This window comes from Rhamphochromis sp. 'chilingali' (genome assembly GCF_963969265.1).
Source record: "Rhamphochromis sp. 'chilingali' genome assembly, chromosome: 4".
Classification (NCBI taxonomy): Eukaryota; Metazoa; Chordata; class Actinopteri; order Cichliformes; family Cichlidae; genus Rhamphochromis; species Rhamphochromis sp. 'chilingali'.
In genome coordinates, this window is record NC_137948.1 from 41,176,571 (window position 1) to 41,192,516 (window position 15,946).

A 15,946-nucleotide genomic window follows, 5' to 3' on the forward strand; every position below is an offset into this window, starting at 1 on the left:
AAACAAAACCAAACCCCTCTCCGACTTCCCACGAATGAACCAGTTGTGTAACCCAGTGCTTATCTACACTTAACATAATTCAACACCACTCGACCACATAGATTATTTGTGTGCGCTTTTGTTCGGCAAAAAAGCCCCATTTCTTTATAGTACATCCAAAAGTATCTAGAGTGCATCACTTATCCCACATTTTGACATATTCTTTCACATGCACTGTAATAATAATAATAATAATAATAATAATAAGTTGTATTTATAGGCGCCTTTAAGACCCTCAAGGTCACCTTACAATAGCACAAACAATAACAGCAATACAATATAATAAAACATGGCAAAACAAAATTTAGAAATAAGAGGGAAAAAAGCATGAAAGTATAAAAATCAACTATATAGTTTATTTTCAGATCAAGTACAATCAACTAAATTTACCACAGGTGAACTCCAATAAGGTTGTTGAATCGTCTGGCAGATGATAATTGGAAACTGGATGCACCTGAGCTCACCTCTGAGTGTCATTACAAAGGCTATAAATATTTATCTACATGTTCCATTTTTGTTTTTCCATTTTTTTTTATTAAAGTGTAAGAATTTCAAGTTTTTCACTTTGTCATTGCATTGTTTTGTGGTGTGTGTAGAATTTTGAGGTGAAAATGAATCGATCCTATTTTGGCTATAACATCACAAAATGTTGAACAAGTGAAGCACTGGCAATACTTTCTGGATACAGTCAATTCTTGTGTTAGGGTTGAAGGGGCCTTAATTACAAGGTTATAACAGGAAAACACTTAACATGTGGAACTTATTTTTACTCACGTATGTATCATGTACAGCTCTTTTAGAAAATCAAAGAGCAAGTTCAAATTTTAATAGCTGTTTAACCTGAAAATGTTCATTGAAAATTTAGTTGATCATGATCTCATTTCAAAGAACTAAACATATCTGGCTCACTAAGGGTTTACAAAATGCATGTAAAAAGAAAAATACACTCTATAGGGAATACCTAAAACAAAGAACAAAAGATGCTGAAAATAAATATAAAAAATACAAAAATAAGTTGACCAATATTATACGTGTATGTAGAAAGGAGTATTATAGTAAAATATTGAACAACAATAAACAGAATATGAAAGGAATATGGGATGTTTTAAACGGTATCATTAAAAATAATTCTGGACAACAAAGTTATCCACAATACTTTATCGATAATGGCAATATTATGGAAAACACTGCTGATAAGGTCAACAGCTTTAATCATTATTTTGTAAATATTGGACCAAAACTGGCAGAACAAATTCCTGAGTCACTGCCATCAGTAGAATGTAGTGAAAACCTGATTGATAGGAACCCTAACTCAATGTTCCTCACATCAGTGGAGGAAAAAGAAATAATTGACATTGTACACATGTGTAAATATAAAACATCTACTGATTGTAATGATATTGACATGAAAATCGTCAAGAAGGTCATTGAAGGAATTGTAGGACCTCTAACATATATTTGCAACTTATCATTTCAGACGGGAAAAGTGCCAAACAAAATGAAAATAGCTAAAGTTGTGCCGCTGTATAAAACCGGGGATAGACACCACTTCACAAATTACAGGCCTGTTTCTTTACTACCACAATTCTCCAAAATCCTAGAAAACCTGTTTAATAAACGATTAGACAAATTCTTAGATAAATATAAATTACTCTCTGACAGTCAATATGGATTCAGATCAAAAAGATCAACATCTCTGGCATTAATCGAATCAATTGAGGAGATTACGAATGCTATAGATCAGAAACAGTATGCAGCTGGAGTATTTCTGGATCTCAAGAAAGTATTCGACACAATCAATCATGACATATTAATTAATAAACTGGAACGGTACAGGATAAGGGGGGGTTGTACTGCAATGGGTGAAAAATTATTTAAGTGACCGGAAACAATTTGTGAAGCTGGATGTCCATTCCTCATCATGCTTGGACATTGCTTGTGGTGTTCCACAAGGCTCTGTACTGGGTCCAAAATGATTTATTATTTATATAAATGATATTTGTAAGGCATCTGATATATTAAAATTAGTATTATTTGCAGATGACACAAATATTTTTTGTTCTGGGGGGAATCTAAAGGAGCTGCTGGATACAATTACTTCAGAAATGTGCAAAATTAAAAAATGGTTTAACAGGAACAAACTATCGCTAAATCTAAGTAAAACTAAAATTATCTTATTTGGGAATTCCCTTAGAAATGCACAAGTGCAGATTCATGTAGATGGTGTGGAAATTGAAAGAGTACTTGAACATAAGTTTCTTGGTGTGATTATAGATGATAAATTAAACTGGAAGTCTCATATAAATCATATACATAACAAAATTTCAAGAAGTGTCTCAATCTTGAGTAAAGTAAAACACATTCTGGACCACAAATCACTCCACATTCTCTATTGTTCCCTGATTGCACCGTATTTGAATTACTGTGCAGAGGTTTGGGGCAATACTTACAAATGTTCGCTATCATCAATCTTTATATTACAAAAAAGGGCCATAAGGATAATCCATAAAACTGGTTACAGAGATCATACAAATCCACTATTCTTAAAATCAAAAATTCTAAAATTCACAGATCTGGTTCATTTTCTCACAGCACAAATTATATATAAAGCAATAAATAACCTGCTTCCTGACAATATTCTAAAAATGTTTTCTAAAAGGGAACGGGGATACAATTTGAGGGGGGAATTAAATTTAAAACATCCTCGTATCCGTACAACATTAAAAAGTTTTTGCATCTCTGTGTGTGGAGTGAAGCTGTGGAACAGACTAAGTAAAGATATGAAGCAATGTCCAAGCATGGCGCAGTTTAAAAAGCGGTTTAAGGATATGGTTTTTACAGGGTACAGGGAAAAGGTAGAGATTTGATAGGGTGTTCTTGTCTAATATTTTCATGTGTGTGCGCATGCACGGGTTTGTTGGTATGGGTGTGTGTATGTGTATATATATATATATATATATATATATATATATATATAAAAATAAATAAATAAATAATTGTAGGTTGTGTATCCTTGAGGTGTTAATGGGGTTATTGAAAATGTGTATATGTGCGTATGTGTGTATATACGTATGTATGGATAGATAGAAACATATATGTGTATATATTAAAAAAAAAAAAAATTACACATAACATAATGTAATTGCAAGGAGGTATTTCTGTAGTCTATTGATACTAGATAGTGGAAAAGGGGTGGGATTAAATAAGCTTATGCTTCTTCCTGCTCCTTTTTGAACATGGACGTTATTTGGAGTTGTGGTTGCTCGTTTTCCTTTTGTTTGCTTTGTTCATTTGTCTCTTTTAATTCTATTTTTTTTATACTTTTTCAACATGTTCAAAATAAAGATTCAAAATAAAAAAATAAAATATCTATATCAAGCGATATAATTACAGTTAGTCAATACAAAAAAGACGAGTACCTGAAAGATCCAGGAGAGTGTCTGTGTTCAAATGTACTCACAGTTCGCTCTGTGGTCCGACAGTGGCTCCACCATGTTAGGCTGAGGATGAGTGTGATCAGCGTGCTGTATTTCTTGTCTGTCAGAGGATGGGGAAAGCTGGACTGAGGTCTGACTGACCTCTGTTATGTTCTCCTTCACTGTCCAGCTCAGAGTTGTGGTCTCATCCTCTGCAACAGTAGATTCCTCCTCATTCATTTGTTTTGCTGTTGTAGTGTCAGTGGTGACTTCTAGTTGGGTGTGAGTGATACCTCTCCCTGATCTGAAGGTCCTTTGGGTGGACACTGATGCAGTTGGCATGGTCGTGTAGTTCCCAGACAAGGACAGAGGGTTGTTTTCATCCACCTGAAGAAGGACAGACAAAGAGTTTTACAATGTTTTCTGGAATTTACAAGCAAAATAAAAAACAAGTACTGCAGATTTTTGCAAGATTACCTGGTCTTTATCATGTTGTTTATACTTCTCTGGGTTTCCTTTTGACATATAGGGTCATTACCATTAATGTTTTAAGTTCCTGAGCAGTATCCAGTATGGCAATTTGGTGATTAAGTAATGTATGTTGGATCTTATTGTAATCATATTACATTTATGTGTAATTCACTATTGTATTAAATTCAGTTGTCACATTACAGCTAACCAAACAGCTATATCACTGTTACTTGAGCTACATAGATTATATGAATGATGGGAAAATAAAAGAAAACTATGTAGCCTTGATTTTAATGCTAACTCACACAGTAATCACGTGACCTCACTTAATGTATGAAATATATTAAGTTAAAAAAATGTGACTTTTTTTAAAAAAAAATGTCACATTTTATGAAATGTGACATTTAAAAAATATATATATTTTAGAAGGTTAATTTATTAAAGAGAAAATCAAAACAAAGTGCAGAAAAAAGCCTAAATGATTTACACTGCAGAGGGACTGAAAGAAGTTGCTAAACTTTTTTCTACATGTTTTTAATCAGTGAGTGAAATCTTTAACATTAGACAGTAATTTTACTAGGGCTGTCAGCGTTGACACCAATTAATCCAACATCACAATTTACAAGATTACAATTTTTAAGGCAATTAACCCATCTGGAGCTCAGAAGGCCTCAAAATTCCTGAAATGTCTCTGTCAACGCATTTCGGGCAGTTTGTCCAGTCTGTGCTCCATATGGGTTAAAAAACTTTTAATTGCGTTAATCGTAATGATGCGTTAACATTGACACGTTGACTACTTTTTACCCATTCTTAAATTTAATAGTGAATATGCAGCTTTTGCCAGCGTTAGAAATATTGCCAGGCAGCGTAAGGCATCTAAGACTAACACTGTGTCCACTCACCCAAGTGTTTGTGTCTGCAGGCATCTTGGGCTCCGTGGGTAGCTCAGTCATCCTTGCTAATTGTTCCCTCTTTGTACCTGGTCCAGATTCACTGAAGTCCATCAGCCCAGGAGATGTCTCTGACTCATTGCTTGTCTCTGTAAAGCCTTCCCCTGGGTTATAAATGACTGGCGATCCAAATGCCTGGTAGCGACCATAAAAGCCCCTGTACAGGGGGTTGGGCCAGCCACTAATCAGTAGCACTACATACAGAATATTGGAGGTGGTGGTGTATTTGGCCTCTTGCCAGCACTTCTGTAAGACTTTGTGTCCCGCTAAATCTCCAACTGGCTCGTCAATGTGGATTTGGTCCTGTTTGAGGTTACAGATGTCATCAGGGGTCAAATCCTCCAGGTAGAGATGAATCCTTTTACTCGGATCCACCTGGATTGTCCAGTTGCACCACAGGGGAGGATTGGAGCATAGGTAGTCCGGGGAGAAAAACTCACCACTGTCACTGTATAGCAACCGGTGACAACTCCGCAAGGCAAAGAAAGTGTTTTCAGCTCCAGAGTCTTCTGTGAACCGAATAGACAGATATGTCATTAAATGAACAGAAATGGTTTTATATATTATTACTAATGCAATTCACTTTTCAACCTAGTTGGCAGGTGCTGATTTCAGTACTGTATATAATCAACATTTTAATTTTATTTATTTATTTTTATATTTTAAAATCAGGAAAATATACTAACATCATTCACTTTCACACTGAATAAAAACAATCAAATATTAACCTGTATAAGGAAGGCTCTCCCATAAATCCATATGGGCGATGTCAAACTACCAAAATGAGGTACAGTTTATTTAGAATCCAATTAGCTCAAATATAATGGTCATATTTCATAAGAAAGTTTGCATGTGCGTTGGTGATCAGGTTTTATGAAACTAAAATCAGTTTGTTAGCACAGGCTGAAACATTTAGACTTACAAAATGACATATAAACATAGAAAATCCCAAGTTAAACATTTGCAGACTCACCTGGAGGCTGCTCAGTATCTTCTTCATTCACCTAAAGACAGAAAGAAATACACAATTAAGCTGTTAACACAAATCCGAAAGAGGTTATCAGTGAGGCACAATAACTTACCTGTGCATTACAGTCAAATGTCAACAAAAATATGAGCAGCACACACTTGAAGTTTATGACGGCTGTTTGTTTCATTTTCGTATGCAGTTAAATTACTGAAATTTGGGAAGCAACAAAGTCAATCTGATCCTCTCAGATTCAGTTCAACGGCTATTTCCTTTCCTGTCTCTGCAGGTGAATTGCATCAGTTAGTTGATTAAGTTTCCTTTTACTGGCTAGTAATATCCATTTTATCCAGCAGAGGGCACTGTAATATTTATTATTGGGCTGGTGCTTTCTGCTTTAAAGACAAAGCTGAAGACACTGCACCTATTTTATTTAGGGGTTTTATCTGCTACAGATATTTGCTGTGTTTGAGTTTCATAAACTATTTCTTTACATTTTTTCCAGGAAAAGAAAAATGCCAAAAATCACATGTTATAATTTATGAGATTAGAACACTTTATTGTCGGACATTCAAATACAGATTAGTTTAAAATTTACCACAACAACACACAATAACAAGAGACAGTTTTCATTTATTGAGCGTGAGGAGCAGATGGGTGGGGGTAATGGCTAAAACAATGTCAAAAAAACTTAATCCTTATTCAGTCAACGATGGAAAATTGTTGCATATGAGCCAAACTCACTTTACTGCTTATTCAAATACACACATACAAATAAGCAAGAAAAACAGTTAAAATAATATTTCATAAATTGAATTATGGAAGTCTGTGAAAATATGTGTCATGTTTCTGTCAGATAAACCTGAATTCACAGCAACACCCAGTGTCGGATCACTTTAAGTTTTATTTCATTTCTTTAACTTAGTCACGTCAGTTAAGGCTGCAAAGCAATTCATTTAAAATGCAGTGATATTAAAAATAAGACTCCTGCTTATATTTTCCCTGATGCTTTTATCCATGTTTTTATGATGCTTTGAATTATAAGAGCCTTCAGATGTGTGAAAAGTGAAAATGTGTATTAAGAAGAAAATGTAAAAGCAAACATGCACATGATAATCATGTTTTTTGTTTCTTTTTTTTGTGGCACGGCTGTTATATTGGAGTAATAGCAGTGCTATTCAGACAATGTCTGATCTATTATTTCATCTACTAAATGTAGCACCATCTGCAAATCTAAAAATGTAGGTCTAAATTTTATACACGTGCAAACGTTCAGCCACAGTTTGATGCTCAAGCTCTATTACCTTATTGAGTTACCTGCTTTTGTTCATTTTATTTGCAAGTGGTGAAGATTGGGATTTGACCAAATAAAAGTGGGATGAAAACAGAAATAACAGCTGGACTGTTTACCAGCAAACACATCCATTAAACAACAAATATCAACAAAGTAGTGAGCTATGTTGAGCTTATAGTAAGAGTGTTCTTTGTTATGAAGGTGACTTTCTTTTTGCCTGCATAAATCACCATGGTAACATATACTTACCGCATAACTTATACCAGGTTCCAGGTTAAGTTCTGAATTTCAGTTTAAATTTGGCGGGAAGCATCACATGATCAATAATACTTTTATTTAAAGAATGTTTCTTGTCTTTTATAGATTCTCTGCTGAAGGTATCTGTATATGCAATCTGTTTAACCTCACTTTACTCACATCACTAAATGAAGCCCAGTTGTGAAATTACAGCAGTGCAAACGGTGTGTCATGTGTAATGCATGTATTCAATTGCAAAAACTGTATAAAAGTTTGGTCTGTTTGCCAAGTCTCTTTAACATTGTTTTAATGCAGCTAATAAAACATAGATTAGAAAATTGAATTGTTGCATTTGTAGATGATTTATGGTCAATAATTTCCAATCAATAACATTTATTTCACTTTCATCTGACTACAAACTAAATGTCTTCTTTATTAGGCTACAGAAGAGTATCAGACCTGAACACACTGAGTAACATTTACTGATTAAATGTATCAAAGTTTCAGAGTTCAAATACAAAGCTGTTAGAAGTTGTGTTAGAAATAAAGAGCAACACCAAGAGCACACAGAGCGGTAAAATAAATATAACTCAAGCTAAAACAAGTCACCTGGATCAGTGACAAAACAGCACATTACTCTTGTATTTTATTTACAGCATATGTGTTGCATTTTACTGTTTATATTATATGCAGCATTTTTTTCTGAATCTTTAGTGTTCTCTGTCACTCATGTTGAAAGATACAGTTGATTCTCATCTGATACATTTTTTGTGGCACATCAAATGGCTCCTTTTGTGTATGTGCCCAGAGCCTGAAGCAGAAAGCCTGAGCTCCCAAAGAAATCTGATACTGATTTCAGGATCTGTCAAGACAGCTAATGCAAAGAAAGCCTCACTATGTGGAACTTGCTTGTGAAGCTAATTTAATATCTTTAATATCTTTGGACTTTGTTTTTTTCAGATTACATCTGTTTTAACTTTAGTCGAGTGAGGTTAATGTATGCCCTTTATACTGTTGACATAAAATACGTTATTTTGTATAAATTTGCTGCATCTTGAGGAAGCATACAAAATTCAGAGACACTGGAATGTTTTAATGATTAAAAAAATGTTGGGGGCAAAGCTTCACAAAGAGTCATCTGTGAATGGAACAGACATACATGTCATTAAATGAACAGAAATGATTTGATATATTATTACTAATGCAATTCACTTTTCAACCTTGTAGGCAGGTGCTGATATCAGTACTGTATATAAATCAACATATAGTTATGCATTTTTTTTAAATCAGGAAAATGTACTAACATCATTCATTTTCAGGATGTTCATTTGTACTTCATGTTAGTTCTCAAATCGTTTATTGTGTTTTTAAACATACTGAATGACTCAAATTTTAAAAATGCATCAGATGAGAATCAAATGTCTCTTTCAACATGACTGACAGAGAACACTACAGATTCAGAAAAAAAATGCTCCATATAAAATTAAACAGTAAAATGCAACACATATCCTGTAAATAAAAAGTAGCAACCCTGTTGAACTTTGATTTGAAAAATATAGAATGGAAGGATTGAAAATGACTGACAAACTCAGTATTGCAAACAGCCATTAATAAAGCTTTCACTGGCAGTCCAGCTCGGGTTGGACAATGAAGGGCCAAATTGTTAACATCTCCTGTGGAGTTCGGCTGTGAACCAGCATCAAGTTCCTGTGGATACAAGGATTGTCTTTATACTTCTTTTCAATGTCAAATGTCTTGAAGCCATTGTGCTTCTCAGGAACAAGACCCAGCTTCTTGAGACACATCCCAGTGTATACATCATCAATGGGAAACAGCACTACTTGCTGAGATACATTGTGTAGGCGTACCGCCAACTCCCCAGAGTACAGATATCCTCCACCGCCAGCATAGGGAGGATAGTTACCCACAAACACACTCTCTGGGATAAAGTATTTAAGTTTTTTGTCTCTGTGTGGCCCAGCATTTATTATAACATCGCCTATGAACAAATCCTTGGACTCACCCTCTGGCAGGCCTTCCAGATAGTTAACAATTCTTAAGGTGTTCACAAAGACGTCGTCATCGCCCTTAAGAACAAACCGAGCTTGAGGACAGTGTTTGGTAAACCACTCCAGAAAGAGGACCTCTTTCAGAGTTAGGTTTAAGAAGCTGTCTCTGTAGTCCCATTGAAGTATGTCTTTGTGAAGCTTTGCCTCATGACTCAGTAACTCCTGCAAGTCTGGGAAGTGGTCTGACGACAAGACGTTGCCTAGCAGGAACACTGTTACCACAGTCTGGTTGGCTAAGACTCCTGCTTGTCCCCAAGTTTCACGAATGGTCTGCCGCCTTTCAAAATGAGAGATCAAAGACTTGACAACCAGCAGTAGGAAAGGTTTTTCACTACAAACATGGGGCTGATTTATTAACATAGGGTATGTCCTACAACGCATGTACAAAAGAAAGTCCTGGAATTGCTTTGGTAGGGAGTTGTAGTCAAAGATTTGCCTGGGCACTCTGTAGTCCGGTTCACACGGGTCCAGAGGTCCAGTGTCATTGAGCCAATCTGGCAGTGTGTTGCGTGACGTGCTGGAGAATACAGAGTTAAAGTTGGGGTTGTAAATGAAATCCAAGCGTTGCTGCTCCTTGTTCCAGAAGGTTTCATTCAGTATGTGTTTACTCCAAAACCTCTTGGATGGGATGTGAACTTTGTGATGGCCACTTCTCTTGTGTCCAAGGTTCCATGACACGCTTATCACGACACAGATGAAGACGTTAAGCATCATCATGTAGCAGAAAGCCTTTATTTTATGGCGACATAGAGCCACGCTGCCTCCCCTCTGCATCTAGACATGAGAAAAGATATTCTGTTTTCAAAAAGATAGAGAGAAAAAAACATCTGCAGTGTCATTGCATTACAGGCAAACTTACAACAAAGCCAGGATACAAAGGAGCACTTGGAAACATGGAGACTATTAAGTTGAGCCTGAAGGCGCGAACAGGAGTAAAACTGAACGAATCTGTGACAGCAGGCCAGTGGCAAGCTTAATTTCCCCTGGTTTTGTTTTAGAACTGTGACTGGCTGCACACAAAGCTCCATTTTCATTCCTAATCCTCGAGGAATGGCCTGCGAACATTTTTCCGCTCATCTTGACAGACAGGAGTCACACATTTTCAATTCAGCAGTGCACATGACACCAATCTGTGTACTGCCTGCTCATAAATAAAATTTACATATGTACCACTTGATGTCACTGTTTCTCTGGTAGTAGTACACCTACAGTATATATTTGGTAGGTTGTGTTTTTCAACTTTTACAAAGCTTATATATGGATATACATGTATTACTCAGACAACTGATCTAACAGTCAATGTTTATGGTTATGCGTGAGTTTTTAATAATAGACTCGAGTAGTAAATAAACCTGCATGCATCTGTGTACGCTCATCACACTGGGAAAACACAAACAAAGAAAAAAACAAAACACCCAACGCACAGTCTGTTAAAGTTCATTTGAAGTCAAACCTGATTTACAGCTTACAGCTAATAATGAGGGTGCAACCTGTCGGGTATGTTCACGTGTGAGCTTAATTATTCACAAACTCCTTTAAGTAAGATAAACTTATTTGATGAATATGGTGAAAATCCAGATCGATCTTACTAATTTGATTGATAATGATGTTATTACTTTAATACTGGTAAAAATAAATAAATTGCAAGCTATTGGAACAATTTGAAAATAGTCCTTTTTCCTGGTGTTTAGGCTTAAAATGCTGTTTTGTAGCTGGTCCGGTCTATAAAGATGCAAAAACTCATTATTCTTTCCTGAACATTCCTCCTCACTAATCTCTTGTAGAGGTGTGGAGCATTGGGCCCCTTCTAACCTTTTTGCTCTTCCCACTTTCATTGTGCAATATTTAGTGCTGCAACAGTACCTATTTTATTTATGTATTATTTAAATACAAGCTTCTCAACCAATAGGCAAAGAGCAAAATGAAAGCATTCCTCATTTCACTAATTATAGACTGCAATCAATATGCTCCTATCTTCAGATCATTTTAATAAAATATACAAAAGGCTTTTATTTGAAAATAAATAAATAAACGTTAAACTGGACAAGATAAGAGACTCTTTAAAAATTCGAATCATTCATCTTACTGTAATGCTGTTTATTTTGCTAAAATTTTACTTTTAAAAGTATAAGTGACACATCGGTGCTATTTTTACCGGAACATCTGCCTCCATTTCACCCTATTCATAGCATCCTGCTCTGCCGCACCAGTCCTCTGTATGTCCTCTTTCAGTACATCCATGAATGCTCTCTGTGGTCTCTCTCCTTTTCTCCTGCCTTGCAGCTCCATATTTAACGTCCCTTATTCAATATATCCACTATCACGCCACTGTACGTGTCAAACTTGCCTCTCTAACTTTGTCTCAAATGCCTGGCCTGAGCTGTCCCTCTGATATATTGATTTCTAATATTGTCCTGATCTTTGGATGGCTGACCCTCATCAATCTTCACTTGCTCTACTCCTTACAACTTCCTTGTCAGACCTGTTTCCATCTCATTCAGGTACTTGTATTCTGTCTTGCTTCTAGTGGCTTCATTTTTCCAGCTCATCCTCTCCAACCTAACCTCTGACAGCTCTCTACTCTCACTACAGATCGCAGTGTAAACATCACAGTCTACGGAGTCTACAATGTCTGACCTCATCTGCTACAAAAATTGTAGCTTGGCAGCATCAGACGGTAGTCGGTAGACGGCTTTAGAACGTCTAGTCTGTCCATCACCATAGCAAACAAAAGGGGAAACCATACGGCTGCTCACTGATCATCAACTCTCTCCTTAACAACTTCCTTTAGTTTCATGGTTTGGTTCTGAAGTTGCTACAGCTCTGCACATCACCCTTTCTAATTTTCTTGATTCAGGAACTCCTCAAATTACTCCTTTCATCTTCTCAGTACACTTGCTTTCCGTGTTAGCACATTTCCATTCCTGTCCTTAATCACTTTAACCTGTCTTGGTACATTCTCATTCATACAGGCGAGGAAATCCATCATCATGAAATGAGTGATGAAACACTTCTCCCACTGAAAACGCTACGTCCAGATGAACAGAATCAACTTTTTGGAACACCCCAACCTGTTGCACATCCTTCCCAACCCGATCTCGCTGTCTAAAGAAAATCAATAGTAGTCCTTTTCTTCTTCATTAGTATTCAGTCTCACATCGAACTCAGTATGAGACTTCTTCTTTACCACCTCTCCCTTTGCTGTGTGCCTAGCGTCCCAATAACCTTTCCACTTACATAGTTTTCCTGACGATCCCATTTTTTTGTTGCTAAACTCTTCCTTTAAATACTTCCCTGTACTTCATTCCGCTACTAAGTCTGTTTGTGCTCTTTCTTCTGTCCAAAGGATAAATACCTTCTTAGCTGCTAATTCAGCTGTACTTTCCCAGTCATCAGGTAACTTTTCCCTACCACCCAGAGCCTGTTTCAAGTCTTCCCTGAACTCTGCGCAATATTCTTCTTTCTTCAACTTAATCCTTATATCTGTCTTCATTTCAGACTACCATCTGACCCTGCCAAGCTAAATTTTTCCCTGACACCACCTTGCCGTCTCCTGGTTTTGTGTTAAAAACAATTAAATGCAATTATCTTAATTACAGGGAGTGCAGAATTATTAGGCAAATGAGTATTTTGTCCACATCATCCTCTTCATGCATGTTGTCTTACTCCAAGCTGTATAGGCTCGAAAGCCTACTACCAATTAAGCATATTAGGTGATGTGCATCTCTGTAATGAGAAGGGGTGTGGTCTAATGACATCAACACCTTATATCAGGTGTGCATAATTATTAGGCAACTTCCTTTCCTTTGGCAAAATGGGTCAAAAGAAGGACTTGACAGGCTCAGAAAAGTCAAAAATAGTGAGATATCTTGCAGAGGGATGCAGCAGTCTCAAAATTGCAAAGCTTCTGAAGCGTGATCATCGAACAATCAAGCGTTTCATTCTAAATAGTCAACAGGGTCGCAAGAAGCGTGTGGAAAAACCAAGGAGCAAAATAACTGCCCATGAACTGAGAAAAGTCAAGCGTGCAGCTGCCAAGATGCCACTTGCCACCAGTTTGGCAATATTTCAGAGCTGCAACATCACTGGAGTGCCCAAAAGCACAAGGTGTGCAATACTCAGAGACATGGCCAAGGTAAGAAAGGCTGAAAGACGACCACCACTGAACAAGACACACAAGCTGAAACGTCAAGACTGGGCCAAGAAATATCTCAAGACTGGTTTTTCTAAGGTTTTATGGACTGATGAAATGAGAGTGAGTCTTGATGGGCCAGATGGATGGGCCCGTGGCTGGATTGGTAAAGGGCAGAGAGCTCCAGTCCCACTCAGACGCCAGCAAGGTGGAGGTGGAGTACTGGTTTGGGCTGGTATCATCAAAGATGAGCTTGTGGGGCCTTTTCGGGTTGAGGATGGAGTCAAGCTCAACTCCCAGTCCTACTGCCAGTTTCTGGAAGACACCTTCTTCAAGCAGTGGTACAGGAAGAAGTCTGCATCCTTCAAGAAAAACATGATTTTCATGCAGGACAATGCTCCATCACACGCGTCCAAGTACTCCACAGCGTGGCTGGCAAGAAAGGGTATAAAAGAAGAAAAACTAATGACATGGCCACCTTGTTCACCTGATCTGAACCCCATTGAGAACCTGTGGTCCATCATCAAATGTGAGATTTACAAGGAGGGAAAACAGTACACCTCTCTGAACAGTGTGGGAGGCTGTGGTTGCTGCTGCACGCAATGTTGATGGTGAACAGATCAAAACACTGACAGAATCCATGGATGGCAGGCTTTTGAATGTCCTTGCAAAGAAAGGTGGCTATATTGGTCGCTGATTTGTTTTTGTTTTGTTTTTGAATGTCAGAAATGTATATTTGTGAATGTGGAGATGTTATATTGGTGTCACTGGTAAAAATAAATAATTGAAATAGGTATATATTTGTTTTTTGCTAGGTTGCCTAATAATTATGCACAGTAATAGTCACCTGCACACACAGATATCCCCCTAAAACTAAAAACTACTTCCAAAAACATTCAGCTTTGATATTAATGAGTTTTTTGGGTTCATTGAGAACATGGTTGTTGTTCAATAATAAAATTATTCCTCAAAAATTCAACTTGCCTAATAATTCTGCACTCCCTGTAGAACTTGTGATCTGTTGAGAATGACCATAATGTGCAAATTGTTAAACACATCTGTCCACCTATGTTTTATAGGATCACTGCTCGAGAAAAACAAAAATGCAAAAACAAAAAGAAAACAAAAGTTCACGACACTTTTATTTTAATTCCTACTTTTAGATCGCAGACATTCACTTGAAGAGCGCACAGCTGTCCTTTCATGTCGCATAAGACTGGAAATTTCTGGCAGCTATTTAAATTAGTAACACACATACCTTTCAGATTCGCTCTATCTATAGCTCTGATCATCAGGCTACTACTTCGGCACCTGCACCTTCCTCATCCTGCGGAGGGAACGCGTTTTAGACACCTCGGCGTTCCAGAATCCCCTTTAAAATGTGCGAATCGGACGCTTCGTAAATTATCAGAGATGATCAAACCTCGCAAATATCTCCTTTGTACCATCCTCAACAAGGCTAATACTAGAAGCGTCCGTCCTTCCTGTGTGTTGCGGGTAGTGACTCCTCCCTAATTTCAAGAGCGTGCTCAAGAGGCTGGATAGAGGCTTCGGGCTCAACAGACTATCCGGCAGTTCAGTTAGTACTTAAAATGTTTCAGAGCCGGGAATATGAGAGAAATTTGCATTTGGGAAATGTGGATGGAAACAAAAGTGTATGCAAATCAAAAATCAAACAAGTTTAGGCCGTGCTTACCCTCGACAAAAGATTTGATTCACCACTGGTTGTTGGTTGCTGTTCTGGCAAAACAGACATTATATATATATATATATATATATATATATATATATATATATATATATATATATATATATATATATAATTTTATATATATATTATATATATATATATATATATATATTATATATTTTATATATAATATATATATTATATATATTATATATATATATATATATATTATATATATATATATATATATATTATATATATATATATATATATATATATTATATATATATTATATATATATATAAATAAAATCTTTGTTTTGGCCATCTCTATCTTTGGTTTAGGGATCCTCGAGACATTTTAGAAAGAATCTTCCAAAATACTATATACAGTATGAATTGCTTTAAAGCTACTTTATACTGTTATAATGTCATGTCAGTCAAAAAACCAGACTATTTCACCTGTTCACATTTATTATCAGGATAATAACCACCTGGTAAAAATCATTCTCCAGGCCACTTCATGTTTTTTCTTTGTTTGTTTTAAACATACTAAGTTGGACTTTTAGTAGTCTTACTAGCCTTTCTCCAAACTATGGATTGTCTAGAGATGGTTGCTGTGAAAATGTGAATGCTAGCTTTTTGGTGTTACTGCAGTTAAAAACACAATAATTACATCTGA

General features: G+C 36.5%; 2 protein-coding genes and 1 long non-coding RNA gene across 5 annotated transcripts in view; 1 reads left to right on the forward strand and 2 right to left on the reverse strand.

The window, feature by feature from the left end:
- LOC308395928 (uncharacterized protein) overlaps positions 1-5,413 on the reverse strand; it is a gene marked incomplete at its 5' end in the record, with an annotated part of 12,495 nt that extends 7,082 nt beyond the window's left edge. The window contains 2 exons of the mRNA XM_080880979.1: positions 3,500-3,842; positions 4,829-5,413. Of these exons, the coding sequence (XP_080737105.1) occupies positions 3,500-3,842; positions 4,829-5,413 (928 nt within the window). The remainder of the gene's footprint in view (positions 1-3,499; positions 3,843-4,828) is intronic.
- Positions 1-15,946, forward strand: part of LOC308395376 — a 291,287-nt gene that overhangs the window by 127,279 nt on the left and 148,062 nt on the right. The gene's annotated exons all lie outside the window — the stretch shown is intronic.
- On the reverse strand, positions 5,284-15,053 carry LOC308394985 (N-acetyllactosaminide beta-1,3-N-acetylglucosaminyltransferase 2-like). Of its 3 annotated transcripts, XM_080879635.1 has the most exons (4): positions 14,834-15,053; positions 9,398-10,217; positions 5,850-5,880; positions 5,284-5,385 (listed from the first exon to the last, which is right to left on the reverse strand). In XM_080879635.1, the coding sequence occupies exons 2-3, from the start codon at positions 10,215-10,217 to the stop codon at positions 5,873-5,875; spliced, it is 828 nt and encodes a 275-aa protein (XP_080735761.1). In that variant the 5' UTR covers positions 14,834-15,053; the 3' UTR covers positions 5,284-5,385; positions 5,850-5,872. The 3 variants fall into 3 exon arrangements, with proteins under 3 accessions (XP_080735761.1, XP_080735759.1, XP_080735760.1); XM_080879633.1 differs by lacking the exons at positions 5,284-5,385; positions 5,850-5,880 and having other exon boundaries at positions 6,414-10,217; XM_080879634.1 differs by lacking the exons at positions 5,284-5,385; positions 5,850-5,880 and having other exon boundaries at positions 6,414-10,238.